This window comes from Somniosus microcephalus, chromosome 22 (genome assembly GCF_052327205.1).
Source record: "Somniosus microcephalus isolate GS21.2 chromosome 22, FLI_Smic_1.0, whole genome shotgun sequence".
Lineage (NCBI taxonomy): Eukaryota > Metazoa > Chordata > Chondrichthyes > Squaliformes > Somniosidae > Somniosus > Somniosus microcephalus.
In genome coordinates this window covers 6,648,263-6,663,929 of record NC_141008.1, presented here as the reverse complement: position 1 = coordinate 6,663,929, position 15,667 = coordinate 6,648,263, and the positions used below count along the sequence as shown (strand labels likewise).

General features: G+C 44.1%; 1 protein-coding gene across 1 annotated transcript in view; it reads left to right on the top strand.

Annotated features, from left to right (window-relative positions):
• Positions 1 to 15,667, top strand: part of cux1a (cut-like homeobox 1a) — a 436,348-nt gene that overhangs the window by 96,073 nt on the left and 324,608 nt on the right. Inside the window, exon 4 of the mRNA XM_085965092.1 lies at positions 11,273 to 11,320. Coding sequence (XP_085821218.1) covers positions 11,273 to 11,320 — 48 coding nt within the window. The remainder of the gene's footprint in view (positions 1 to 11,272; positions 11,321 to 15,667) is intronic.

Genomic DNA, 15,667 nt, shown 5'->3' with positions numbered 1-15,667 from the left:
TAGCCGGGACAATGGTGGAGGATGAAACAGACAGGTCGGCAACATCCCATGTGAGGTGTTAATAGCAGATTGGCTAGAACAATGGAGCCACCGACACTAATACATTAGCACTACAGGTAGACTACCCTTTATCCGCACTTCCGAAAACCGAAACCCTCTAAAAACCGAAGGTTTTTTCGTTCAGCGTAAGCCCAGCGTAAGTCGTGCGCACGACCCCCCGTGGACCCCCGCCAACCCCCCCCCGCGGACCCCCGCCGACCCCGACCCCCGCCGACTTACGCTGAGCGTCAGCGTAAGTCGTGCGCACGACCCCCCGCCGACCCCGACCGTAAGTCGGCGGGGGTCGGGGTCGGCGGGGGGTCGGGGCCGGCGGGGTGGGGGTCGGGGCCAGCGGGGGTCGGCGGGGGGTCGTGCGCACGGCCCCCCGCCGACCCCCCTGCGGACCCCCGCCGACCCACCTTCCGAAATCCGAAATTCTCCGAAAACCAAAACACGGCTGGTCCCGAGGTTTTCGGATAAAGGATAGTCTACCTGTATTAGCAAGGTCACATTAACTACCTGAGATTACTACAAACCTACTGACTCCCACAGCTACCTGGACTACACTTCCTCCCACCCCGCTTCATGTAAGGACTCTATTCCATTCTCCCAGTTTCTCCATGTCCGCCGCATCTGCTCTGACGATGCCACCTTCCATACCAGTGCGTTCGACATAGCTTCCTTTTTCCTCAACCGAGGATTCCCCTCCACTGTGGTTAACATGGCCCTTGACCGTGTCCGTTCTATTTCCCGCACTTCTGCTCTCAACCTTGCCCCTCCCTCCTGGAACCACGATAGGGTTCCCCTTGTCCTCACCTTTCACCTCACCAGCCTCCACATTCAATGGGTCATTCTCTGCCATTTCCGCCACCTCCAGCGTGATCCCACCACCAATCAAATCTTCCTCTCTCCTCCCCTTTCAGCATTCCGTAGGGACCGCTCCCTCCGCGACACCCTGGTCCACTCCTCTATCACCCCCAGCACCCCTTCCCCTTCGCCCAGCACCTTCCTGTGCAAGCACAGGAGATGCAACACCTGCCCTTTTACCTCCACCCTTTTCACTGTCCAGGGCCCCAAACACTCCTTCCAGGTGAAACAGCGATTTACTTGTACTTCTTGCAATTTAGTATACTGCATTCGCTGCTCACGATGTGGTCTCCTCTACATTGGGGAGACCAAACGCAGATTGGGTGACTGCTTTGCGGAACACCTCCGTTCAGTCCGTAAGGGTGACCCCGAGCTTCCGGTCGCCTGTCACTTTAATTCTCCGCTCCACTCCCACTCTGACCTCTCCGTCCTCAGCCTATTACACTGTTCCAATGAAGCTCGAGGAACAGCATCTCATCTTTCGATTAGGCACTTTACAGCCCTCTGGACTCAACATCGAGTTCAACAATTTCACACCATAACCTCTGCCCCTATTCTTTTTTTCCCTTTTTTTCCCTCTCTCTCACATGGCAGCTGTCTTTCATTCTGCCATCGCCATTTACACTTCATCTAGAGCCATCTTTTTGTTTCTTAACTTGTCCCGTTACCATCTCCTTTTGCCTTGCCCCATCTCTTAATGTCTCTTAATCTCTCCTGCCTTCCATCCTATCACAGACCTTCCCTTTTGTTCTTTCCTCCCCCTCCTCCCTTTCCCTGCCCCGACACTTGCTTAAAAACCTTTTACATCTCCAACTTTTTCCAGTTCTGACAAAGGGTCACCGACCTGAAACGTTAACTCTGTTTCTCCCTCCACAGCTGCTGCCTGACCTGAGTATTTCCAGCATTTTCTGTTTTTATTTCAGATTTCCAGCATCCACAGTATTTTGCTTTTGAACTATCTGAGATTGTCCAGTTCCTTTGTAAATTCAGACAGGTTAAAGATTAGAAGTTAAACCATCAAGATGTCCATTATGTCAAGGTCTAGAGGTTTGGTGAGAAGAAACCTCACTTCAATATACATTTTTGGGCAAAGTCTCACACATCCCATGCTACCTCAATCAGGTTCGTCAGACACAATTTTCCTTAACAAATCCGTGCTGGCTGTCCCTTATTAATCCATCTGAACCACAGGAGCATATTTAACATCTCATCCCAAAACAAATAGACTGGATGTAGTTGGTGGAAGGAAAATACTTGATGAACCAAATACCTTGTTCTGTTTTATTATTATTACACCAGACATTAGCAATAATTTTTTGTTTCCAACATTTGCTGGGAGGTGGTGAGAAACTGAAGCTGGAGTTAGCATGCACTCAGTGCAAACATAAACCCGTACCAGACTTCTACCTCACGCCTTTAGTACCCTCAATTATATCTTGTGTTATACCAACACTTTTTCATTGAAGTGCGCCCAAAATCACACTCCATGGGAGCAAATGCGCTTGTAGAACTGCGGCCTAATTTAAGGTTAAAAAGTGCTTCCCCCCTCCTCCCGCCTTGCTATTGTTCAGCTTTAATCAGACCCACATCAGTCACATCAACATTTCTAGTTGAGGACCGGCCTTCTTGGGTTACACACCCACAACTCACCTTAGTCTGAATTACACCGCATGAATTGAAATGTGAAACATAAAAAAAAAAGTTTTGCCTGAAGAGGTTTGCCAAGATACTCACTGTCTGGAGATCGGGATAATTTATTTTTAAAGTGCAGCATAGGAAACTACGGAGGAGCGCGCAAGCCTCCGCAACACCGAGTGCGTATCTCAGGCCTTGAATCAGAGCCACCGGGCCCGGCGGACGTGCCTCGAGTGCCCCAGTACCATTACATTGTTGCTCCAGCCGCTCTCCTATCCTACCTGCCGCTTCCTGGTTTCTTCACCCGTTTCCACCGAGTCCGACTCAGTTTCTCTCTTGAGAATGCACGCGGCCCTGGGAAGCATGCGCACTCTCAGCGGGGAAATCAGCGCGGTGGATAGAGCGGTTGCTGGTGCACAGAGAATTGTAGGTCCTGCGGCCGCCATTAGGCAACAGCTGTCCGAGACAATGTTCGCCAGGTTTCAGGGCTCCGTACCTTACCGAATGCCGTTGAAATATTGGATCGGCTCTGTGAGGTCCCAAACGACGCTCCCTGTGAGGATTCCTGGGTCATTCTCACATCGCTATGACTTTTACCCGCTCGTTGGGTAAAGGGTCACCCTCTCCCCAGCTCCAGCTCACTGTGTGGCCTGTGAATTTAAGTGCGTGGCACCGTACAGATCGCTGTGCGGCCGCGCACCTTTCAGGGAACATAGGTGCTGACCACAATCTTCCAATCCTTCCTTAGATTAAACATAGAAACATAGAAGATAGGAGCAGGAGTAGGCCCTTTGAGCATGCTCCGCCATTCAATGAGATCATGGCTGATCATCCAAATTCAGTATCCTGTCCCTGCCTTCTCCCCATATCCCTTGATCCCTTTAGCCTCAAGAAATATATCCAATTCTTTCTTGAATATATTTAATGAACTGGCCTCCACCGCCCTCTGTGGCAGAGAATTCCACAGGTTCACCACTCTCTGGGTGAAGAAATTCCTCCTGATTTCGGTCCTAAATGGCTTACCCCTTACCCTTAGACTATGACCCCTGGTTCTGGACAGGGGTGGTGCCAAAGGCCTGGAGGTTTGCAAATGTTACACCCTTGTTCAAAAAAGGGGAGAAGGATAAACCCGGCAATTACAGGCCAGTCAGTTTAACCTCGGTGGTGGGGAAACTTTTAGAAACAATAATCCGGGAGAAAATTAATAGCTATTGGACAAGCATGGACTAATAAAGGAGAGCCAGCATGGATTTGTTAAGGGCAAATCATGTTTGACTAACTTGGTTGAGTTTTTTGATGAGGTAACAGAGAGGGTGGATGAGGGCAGTGCAAATTATGTTGTGTATAAGGACTTTCAAAAGGTGTTTGATAAAGTACCACATATTAGGCTTGTTAGCAAAATTGAAGTCCATGGGATAATTGGCTAAGGGGAAGCAAAGAGAGATTTGTGGTGAATGGTTGTTTTCGGACTGGAGGGAGGTATACAGTGGTGCATCCCCGGGTTCAATACTAAGGCCACTGCTGTTTTTGATATACATTAATGACTTGGGGGTACAGAACACAATTTTGAAATTTGCAGCTGGCACAAAACTTGGAAATGTAGTAAACAGTGAGGGATAAAAACAGAAAATTCTGGGAACACTCAGCAGGTCAGGCTGCATCTGTGGAGAGAGAAACAGAGTTAACGTTTCAGCTCGATGACCTAACGTCGGAAATGATAAATGTTAGAAATGTAACAGATTTGAAGCATGGGCAGGGGAAGGCGGGGAGGGGAGGAAAGAACAAAAGGCCAAATTTATCTGTGATAGGGTGGAAGGCAGCAGAGATTAAATGACAAAAGGGATGATGGTGCGAGGCAAAAGGAGATGGTAATGAGACAAGTAAAGAAATAAAAGCTGGGTCTAGAGGAGGTGTAAATGGGAATAGAATCAACAGCTGCCATCTGTAAAAATAGGCATGGTGTGGAGATGCCGGAGTTGGACTGGGGTGGACAAATGTAAGAAGTCACACAACACCAGGTTATAGTCCAACAGCTTTATTTGAAATCACAAGCTTTCGGAGCGCTGCTCCTTCGTCAGGTGAAGTGGAGAAATGCATAAAGACACAGCTTATATAGTCAGAGAATCATGTCAGATGTTTACAGGTAATGTTTCCAACTGCCATTTATCACACCTCGGCAGAGAGATAATCACAGCAATCAAAGATGTGAATGGTGTCCAAACAGGTCAGTCAGGAAAACATTGGAAACATTACCTGTAAACATCTGACATGATTCTCTGACTATATAAGCTGTGTCTTTATGCATTTCTCCACTTCACCTGACGAAGGAGCAGCGCTCCGTAAAAATAGGAGCCGAGGTTATGGTCTGAAATTGTTGAACTCGATGGTGAGTCCAGAGGGCTCAATGAGGAAGATAGTAATAGACTTCAAGAAGACATAGACTGACTGATGGAATGGGTGGACATATCGAAGATGAAATTTAACGCAGAGAAGTGTGAGGTGATACATTTTGGTAGGAAGAATGAGGAGAGACCATACACACTAAATGGTGCAATTCTAAAGGGACGAGCAAGAAGAGAGACCTGGGGGTGCCTGTGCACAAATCTTTGAAGGTGGCAGGACAGGTTAACAAAACAGTTAATAAAGCACATGGGATCCTGGGTTTTATTATTATAAATATATAGGCAGAGAGTACAAAAGCCTGGAAGTTATGCTAAACCTATATAAAGCACTAGTTCAGCCCCAGTTCTGGGCACCACACTTTAGGAAGGATGTGAAGTCTTTGGAGAGAGTACAGAAGAGATTTACTAGAATGGTTCCAGGGATGAGGGACTACAGTGAAGTGGATAGACTGGAGAAGCTGGGGTTGTTCTCCTTAGAGCAGAGAAGGCTAAGAGGGTATTTGATAGAGGTGTTTAAAATCATGAAGGATTTAGATAGAATAAATAAAGAGATAATGTTTCCAATGGCTGAAGGGTTGATAACGAGAGATTTAAGGTGATTGGATGAGCCAGAGACGACAAGAGAAAAAACTTGTTTACCCAATGAGTGGTTAGGATTTGGAATGCACTGCTTGATAGGGTGGCGGATACAGATTCACAAGGAGCCTTCAAAAGGGAATTGGATAAATACTTGAAGGAGAAAAAATTGCAGGGAGATGGGGAAAGGGCGGGGGAGTGGGACTGACTGGATTGGTCTTCGAAAGAGCCGGCGCAGACTCGATGGGCCGAACAGCTTCCTTCTGTGCTGTACTAGCCTATGATCTCGATACAGAGGCTCCTGCTCCTGGGTACTTTGTGGTATTGGTAGATGCTGGAGCAAGTTTCCTATCTATTCTTTACAGGGATGGTGCAAGATTTACGAAGACTAAATGGTGGAAAAATAACATAATTAACCTCAGGTTAAGGATTTGTAAAGTGTTATCTTAGTGTTAATTTATATATCCTTTAAAATCATGTCCAAAGTGGTAAGTTGTGTGCTGTTTTTCAACAGGACTGCAAACTGTCTGTGCTGAGCTATTTCCTGCATTTGGCAAGTGGCAATACAGGTCTGTTTTGAAAAATAGCATGCAGCTAAAGAAGAGAAGAAAGAATAATAATGAGCTGTCCAAGTTGGATGGTGTCCAGATCTTGTGGGATTCTTGTTGATTGCTTGGTCTGCATGCTGGTTAATCTGGCCCTGATCGAAACATCTTTTTTAATAAATCTACCTTTAAGAAAGGCTTCCTTTTTGTCTTAGTAAACCATGGCAAGCAGTATAACATTATCTGGCAGCAATAGACTCAAACACTAAGTCCGTCAGTAAGTCGAAATCTTTCACTTTGAAACTAGCTTTCCGTGTGTAAAAGGAATGTTAAGACTGGGCTTGGAGGAGAGAATTGTTGGCTGGTATTGGGGCAGAGGGAGGGAAACATTTTGTGTTGTGAGTCTGTTGCTGGTTTATAATGGCAGTTGCCTAAATTCTCCTTGTAAAACCTAAACTGAGGTGCATCTGGTTGTACTAGTGCTGATTTGAAGCTTTCTGTTTGTAATAGTAAACAGAGGTCGAATTTAAGGATGCATTGACCTTTGTGGCTACATGTGAGATATTAATGAACAATGCATTTCCTTTTATAAGCACTCTTATCACCAATGTTACAACATAGTAAGAAGATTTACTGGAAAACTGATTGCACGGTGTCGACTACATGTTTATGGTTGAGATGAGCAAGAACGGTTTGGATAGTCCCTTTTGATATTTGCCTGTTTTCACTCATGACAGGTCTTGAAATAAGTAGTGTAACAGAGCCAAGCTGTACACAGTCAGCAACGACTGCTTACCACTCTGGCAGTTTCAGTTTTCATTGTGATTGTAAACTGTGCCACAGTTTTGAAATGAACCTCACGGGTACGCACGCTCCAAAACCTGGTACAAGAATGTATTATAAAGCAGTTTCAGAATTTGTTGCCGTTTGTGCCTTGCATACTGGGAAATTAGAAAAAGATTCAGATTTGATGTGTCACTTTTTTAGGTCTTTATTAGGATTAAATAATTTATAAAAAAGCATTCCTGCCTTTCTTGATTTTCTTTTCATATCCACAGGTAAAAAACCCAATTACAGATTGCTTTAAAACATTGCAGCTCACAATTTTGTAGTGCACACTTGGCTCAATGCTATCAATAGATCATTTGAACTGTACATGACTGAGGTGTAGTCTTTCCAATCCCATGGAGCTTGGGGAGTGAAATTATAAACAACAATTTGTACCGTAAAACAGTATGGGCTGAAAGCTGTTCGGCTTCCTCACATTTGTTGTTTAGTTTGAGGCACTGCAGTAGCTGGCTGAATGAATCCAGAGCGGCACCAGGTGTTGGTCTCTCATTATTCTGTTCAGAATAACAAGGAATGTGGGAATGCAAAAGGGTGAGATGGCAGTAGAGGCCTGTCATTGTGTGTGTGACAGACCACTTCATAAATAGAAAGTGACAGCTGGGCTAATGATGTCACCAAAGAAGGAACAACTGCACTGCATCTCATTATCTCTGCTGTATTGAATCTAAGAACACTTGCTAGCCAGAGTGCATCTGGATAATGAAAAGAACATATTGTCAGCAAAGTCGATCGGAAATGTAGTGGGTAGTTATTACTGATAAACATTTGCCCAATATTTTGGACTATGTACTGGGGAGAAAGCCATCTTGTAGGTCAGAGCCAATCAGATAAGAGACACAGATAGGTCAGCCTGTGAACCTTAGACACTGCAGAGACTGAATGTTTTATAGACAGGGTGATTGAAGTATATTGGAAACATACAGGCTGCGGCACACACACAAGTAGTCTGGGACCGGACTGACTTGGGAGATTATAGTTTGCTTCCTTGTAAGGCACACTGTGTAACATACCCATGTCACGTTTTCCATTTAAATGGAGAAGCACAAACCTTCAAATTGTGTGTCTCTTCCTCTGACTTGATGTTACGTGCTGTCAGCTGTCATTGGCAATCAATATACAGTTTTGTATTGTAGCTGTAAAAATAGAAAGAATGCTTCAGAAGGATTATTGCAGAGTTTTTATAGAAACATAGGTACAGGAGTAGGCCATTCAGCCCCTCGAGCCTGTTTGCCACTCGAGCCTGTTCCACCATTCAATTCGCTGATGGCTGATCTGTACCTTAACACTATTTACCTGCCTTTGAGCCATCTCCCTTGATAACCTTAATAAAAATCTGTCGATCTCAGTCTTGAAAATTTCAATTGATCCCCAGCCTCTTGGGGGAGAGATTCCAGATTTTCATTACTCTTTGTGTGAAAAAGTTCTTCCTGATTTCACTTCTGAATGGCCAAGCAATCTAATTAAGTCTAATTTTAAGATTATGCCCTTGTTCTGGATTCTCCCACCAGAGGAAATAGTTGCTCTGCATCTACCATATTGAACCTCTCTATTATTTTAAACACCTTGATCAGATCACTCCTCAATCTTCTAAACTCAAAGGGATACACGCCAAGTTTATGAACCTGCTGTCATAATTTAACTCTCTAAGCCCCGGTATCATTCTGGTGAATCAGCGCTGCACTCCCCCCAAGGGCAATGTATCCTTCCTGAGGTGCAGGGCCCAGAACTGGCTGCAGTTCTCCAGATGGGGTCTGATGAAGACTCTGTGCAACTGAAGCATAACTTCCTCCCCTTTATATTCCAGACCCCTTGAGGTAAAGGGGAAAAAAATTACAGGGCTGTGGGGGAAAGAGCTGGGGAGTGGGGCTAATTGCATAGCTCTACAAAAGAGCCGGTGCATGCACGATGGGCCGAATGGCCTCCTTCTGTGCTGTATGATTCTATATCCTCCTTTTGTTTGGAGTTCTGCTCACGCATGATTGAGTGCTACTTATCACATCCCGCCAGTCAAAGTACCCTTGCTTTATCCTTACTGTCTTCTACCTCCCAACCAATTACTAACCCATGTCACATGTTTACTTCCAATCTGTGTGCTCTTATTTTTGCTAATAAATCTCTTATGTGGAACCTTATCAAATGCCTTCTGTAAGTCCATATAGACGACGTCCATCGACACTCCCCTATCCACATGTTAGTGATCCCAAAAAATTCAATAAGACAAGTCCCATTATTTTTTCCTTTTTTTAAATACTAATATTAAAACCAATACGTTTCTCCCCATGATGTTTAGGTTCCCTCGTACTGCTGATATTTTGGGTTCTGTTACGGTCAACCCCAAATTGAATAATGACAGACTGTTTCTAAAGTCCAATTGCAGAAGAAGCAAGCTAGCAACTGTCAAAAAAGACCGTTGATTCTGTGTAAGACACCTTGACATTAAGGAAACAAATCTTCTGTACTTATACCCCATACAACACTCCCATGCCACTCATCCATTCATACCTTTCATTGGTGGCATGAGCCATATCTGACACACTCCCTTTCAGAGTGAAATTCATTGCATTACATGGGGGTTAATGTTTGGTCCTCGGGCACTAACCCCTATTAGTTCATTCATATTTTTTTAATAAAACAATACTTTTGGCAGGCCCTGATTTTAAAATTTGCATAAGTTGCAAGAAAACTTTTCCTTTCACCAGATGGCCAGGAATGAAAACTCCCCAGAGATCGCGACTTTATCATTGAATATGCAGCCGGATGAAGGCAAAAGTCAGTAAAGTTGAATGGCATGCATTGACCTCTGTAGCGGATAGACTTGTAGCACATTCCATATCCCTCATTTATCCTCCACTCCCGTTCCCGTCCGCTTCCCACTGCCTTTCCCATTAACTGTCCAATTCTATTCTCATTTAGCTCTTACTCATACAGAATATCGATGCTGGGTTTAAACCACCAGTGACACGGAGATGGAGAACCTGCAAGTATAATGGCTGCAATATAAGTGGTTTATTTTGCATAAACTGCTAATCCTAAATTACTTGTTGTTTATACGAACCATCTGTTTTTTAAAAAGTTTTTCAGGAGCTTAAATTGATTTCTATTTACTTTTCGCTAATTTCTGGCAGATTTATTAAAGTGAAATTAACAGAGGCAGTGGAGTGAGGCAGTGGTTGACATTATGTGAAACAGCCCACGGGTGAAAAACAGCAAAAAAATACAATGTGATCTCTTTTTAAAAAAAAAAAAAAATGATATGATGATAAGGCACTAGTTAGGAATGAGTTGGTTGCGTAAAATTAACCTGCTGCTATCCTGATGGTTTGTACACTAAACTTCCTGCGATGCCTGCCTGGATTCATAAATGAAAATCAAATGTAAATAACCAGCATTCAAGTGAGTAATTTACAGTTTGGAATAGCAAATAGACACAAAAACGAGAGAAGTTAAGTAACCTTTTTAGACTAGAAACAGGTGGATGTCCATCAGAGGACAAAGTGGGTTTATCTCCCTTTTCTGTTGTCTACCAAAGTAGTGTGTGTCCTGAGGCACGGTTAACATTCGGTGTAATGTTCTGTTATCAAGAAATGTATGTTGGGGGAATTGTCGTAAAGCAAAGTCACAGCTGGTTAATGTACGTTCTATAAATTCCAGAAACAGATGAAAAGCTGTTTTTCTGTTACTAGCTAGCACATAGAGTGGGGACAAGGGACAGTACCTGGCTCTTGGACCAGAGCAAAATGATTTTTCCAGTCATAGAAAATGCTTGAATGTATTGATTTGAAGGTTCTATGGCAATTATATGGCACCTTTAACATCCTATGGAACTGTAGAATGGGAGAGAGGGAATTATACAATATTAAAATCTATTGTTTTCTGTGATGGTCTCCAGTTTTAATCCAAACAGTGATTTTTTTGTTTCTCCTTCAGTTTTCTCCTCTTCCAAAAGCACTAACTCAAGCTGGCACATGGTACCGGACACACTCCAATACTTTGTGCAAGTGTCCATTCTTCAAGTGTGAGCCCCTAGTGTGGCCAGCTTGTTCCGTCATGGAGGAGATCACAGCCGGGCCTGATCCTGCTCTGTCCAGACATGGACTTTCCAGCTCAGGCCACCAAACCCTAGTTGTCTTACCCACTTCTAGGCCAGGGATACTGAGGCCAGCTGGTTTTAATTTAAGTTTATGGGCTACAAAACTGACAATGAACTTATTTCCTTCCAGAGTATGCACAGTAACATTATTTCAGATGAGTAAGACCAATTATATAGCAGATTGGACCTTTTCAATACTGTTTTACTAATGAACTGTTTTTCTGTTATCTTCCCTACCCCATCTGATCCCCCCTCCTGTCTAACTACAGGACTTGAGGAAACTGGTGGCGCCATTACTGAAGAGTTTCCAGGCAGAGGTGAGTCTCAGATTTCAGATTTCGTAAGGCCAAACAAGGTATAGCGTTTTAAAAAGACAGAACCTTTTTTGGTGTTTGAACGATATCATTTAAAAGTTGTTTACATTTTCTAAATATAGCCATTAAATTGCACCATTTCTAACCCCAAAGGTTTTACTGTGATGTAGTTTGCCCAAAAATTGAGTTTGCAAGCTTTTATGTCTTGCTCTTTCATTTATTTTAAAACCTCGAACTCTCTGCAGTATTGTTGTTATCTTCTGAAATGTATTTAAAGGTGCGGCTCCAAAAACAATAATTATCTTTGAGGCTGCAAGAAAGCTTCAAAATGTTTGCTAGTCTCCCAAGTTTACAACTTGCAATCAACATGATTGCACTGTTTAATTTGAGCTTCCCTCCCTACAGTCATCAGTGAACAGAGTTTTGAATTAATAGTGATAATAGTGTGGTGGTAATACAATAGTAATCGTGGTGTGTTTGCCAGATTTTCAGATGTTTTTATTTTAACGTGGAGGTGAAGCCCCTCCAGGTAAAATGGCAAAAATGTCGGTGTTATAGTAAACACAGTATTACTTTTGGCTTTCTCACTATTTGTGGTTTGGCGAGCCTAACTTTCTAAATTTCTTAAACATAAGAGCATAAGAAATAGGAGCAGGAGTAGGCCAATCGGCCCCTCGAGCCTGCTCCGCCATTCAATAAGATCATGGTTGATCTGATCCTAACTGCCAATCCACTATCACAGAACCATCTCCTGCATCTAACAGAATTAGACACACGAAATAGGAGCAGGATCAGGCTACACGGCCCCTGGTCCCGCTCCGCTACCCACAGGGCCATGACCGATCCGAACCTAGACTCATGTCCAAATTCCTGCCCGCTCCCCGTAACCCTTAATTCCCTTTACTTCTAGGAAACTGTCTATTTCTGTTTTAACTTTATGTAATGATGCAGCTTCTACAGTTTTTTGGGGCAGCATATTCCATGGACCTACCACCCTCTGAGTGAAGTAGTTCCTCCTCATCTCAGTTTTGAAAGAGCAGCCCCTTATTCTAAGACTATGCTCCCTAGTTCTAGTTTCACCCATCATCAAATCAAATCAAATCAAATCAACTTTTATTGTCATTGTTAGTGCACAAGTGCAGTACAACGAAATGTAGGCTTGCGGCTCCCGAGAGTGTACAATTTGGATTAGGACACTTAAACATTTCACCATACATTTGTACATATATATTAGCATAAATATGACCATAATAAAGTGAATAAAGTGCATCGGCAGATGTGCAGGCTTTAGTGTTTATTTGTGGAGTTCAGTAGGATGACAGCCCTGGGAAAGAAGCTGTTCCTAAATCTGGTCGTACGGGTGCGAATGCATCTGTAGCGTCTTCCAGATGGTAGGAGGGCGAACAGACTGTGGCTGGGGTGGGTAGGGTCTTTGATGATGGTCCGTGCCCTCCGTAGGCAGCGTTTCTGATATATATGTTCTATGGTCGGTAGCCGGGTGCCGGTAATGCGTTGGGCAGTTTTGACTACCCGCTGCAGGGCTTTCCGGTCATGGGAGCTACAGCCGCCATACCATACCGTGATACAGTTTGTCAGGATGCTCTCTATAGTGCAGCGGTAGAAGTTAGAGAGGATCGGGGGTGACAGATTACATCCCTTCAGCCTCCTCAAGAAATATAGGCGCTGCTGGGCCTTCTTCACCAGAGAGGAGGTGTTGAGGGACCAGGAGAGGTCTTCCGTGATGTGGACTCCGAGGAACTTAAAGCTGGCCACCCTTTCCACCTCCGCCCCATTGATGTGGATGGGGGTGTGACTTCCGCCTTTGGACTTCCTGAAGTCCACGATTATTTCCTTTGTTTTCTTGGTGTTAAGGGCCAGGTTGTTGTCGGCGCACCACTTCACGAGATGCTGGACCTCCTCCCTGTAGGCTGACTCATCATTGTTGGTGATCTGGCCTACTACTGTGGTGTCATCTGCAAACTTGATGATGGTGTTGGAACCATTAACAGCCACACAGTCGTGGGTGAAGAGGGAGTAGAGGAGGGGGCTCAGCACACATCCTTGTGGGGCCCCCGTGTTCAGGGTCGGGGCGGTGGGGGGGAGGTGTGGTTGCCTAATTTGACAGACTGGGGTCTGTTTGTTAGGAAGTCCAGGGTCCAGTTGCAGAGGGAAGTGTTCAGGCCAAGAGTTTGGAGTTTGGTGGCCAGCTTGTTGGGGACGATAGTGTTGAATGCTGAGCTGTAGTCTATGAACAACATTCTGATGTAGGTCTCCTTACCATCTAGGTGATTCAGTGCCGAGTGTAGAGCAGTAGTGATTGCATCCTCCGTTGATCTGTTTGCCCGATAGGCAAACTGGTGTTGGTCAAGGGAGGCAGGAACACTGGCTTTGATGTGGGCTAAGACCAGTCTCTCTCAACACTTCATTATGATGGGTGTGAGTGCGACAGGTCGATAGTCGTTCAGACACGTCACAGCCGCTTGTTTAGGCACAGGAATGATGGTGGCGGTCTTGAAGCATGTAGGGACTACTGCCTGGGCCAATGACAGGTTGAAGATGGCGGTGAAGACATCAGCCAGCTGATCAGCACATTCCTTGAGTACCCGTCCAGGGATGCTATCCGGTCCAGTAGCCTTTCGTGTGTTCACTCTGTGTAAAGCGCCCCTTACGTCGGAGGTCGACAGAGTGAGCACCTGGTCTTCCGGGGGTGGCAAGGCTTTGGTAGCCGGCTCCTTGTTGTCCCTGTCGAAGCGAGCGTAGAAGTTGTTAAGCTCCTCCGGGAGGGAGGCGTCGCTGACCGGGGGACTGGCGTTTTTGCCCTTGTAGTCAGTGATGGCCTGGATGCCTTGCCACATGCGCCGGGGGTCCGAGTTGTTGCGGAAGTGGTCCTCTATCCGCAGTGTCTGTTTCCATTTGGCAGTCCTGATGCCCTTTTTTAGGTTGGTACTAGCTGCTCTGTAAGCCGCCGTGTCGCCAGATTTAAATGCTGCGTCGCGTGCTTTCAACAGTGAGCGGACCTCTCCGTTCATCCAGGGTTTCTGGTTGGGGTATGACCTGATATTTTTGTGGGTCGTGACGACCTCGACGCAGCTGTTGATGTAGAATAGCACTGTTGATGTAAAATAGAATCCAACCCCTTCACAATCTTATATGTTTCAATAAGATCGCCTCTCATTCTTCTGAACTCCCAATGAGTAGAGTCCCAATCTACTCAACCTCTCCTCATATGTCCATCCCCTCATCCCCGGGATTAACCGAGTGAACCTTCTTTGTACTGACTCGAGAGCAAGTATGTCCTTTCTTAAGTATGGACACCAAAACTGTACGCAGCATTACTTCACTGTCAATTATATATCACAATTATATATAGAATTTATGTAAGTTATAAGTCCTATTATTTCTGATATTCAAACTTATGTCTCTGTTTATTAACGACTTGCAGCTCAGTCATTGCTGCTGTAACCGTTCTTTGATACGATATAACTTTTTTTGTTTTTATTGCACCTAGCAGGATGTTCCAATTTTGTAAACGCATGTTTAAGTTTCAAAAGGGCCAAATTCTTTATGAAATATTTGGAAAGCCTTTTTTCATTTCGTAAATCACATTGAATTATGACATTGTTCAGCGGAAATCACTTGTGAGAGGCATCATTATGACAAAAATCATGCTTGGCTCTTCTCTATCCTGATGGTAACAATCTCTCTCTAATATTCTTTCAACAGTAGGACTTTCCTTCCTCCTTTCCAGTTTAAAAACATTGCTTCAATTAGTTTTATTGCTGGTTAGATTAGAGGGTTATTTTCTGTGTTCAGGTTGCTTACGGTAACAGATCATTGCAAAGGATAACTCCAAATGAGAAAAATGCTGGATTTCTTTGCACATGCATTTGTATTGAGTCAACCAAAAATATATCCACACGCTTAGACATTTGGTATGTCACATGTTTCTGAAATAAAAATGCTGTCTACAGAAAGGCCCTGGGAGAAGAATTCAGACCATACGGTAACTGTATGAAATAACCACCACAGTTATTTTACTGTCATTGTATATTTAAACCCCAGGGTGGTTTTTGCATACTTTAAATGTGAAAATTCCCTAGAATTGCTTGAATATTTACATAAATCTCAGGTTGTGAGGAACACCTGGAATTTAAATAAAGCAGGTAATGATGCATTGTTTCTGTTAGCAGTTCATGCAGTAAGCAGATAGAACTTTATTTATTAAACTTTAGTAATTGCAAGGTTCAGATTTTCTTTTGTAACCTAAGCTCTTTTTCATAGTTGCTTTAAACTGAAGTAAATGTTAATAACTTTTGAAAAATACCATCAAAAGCTGTTATTCTTTTTAGT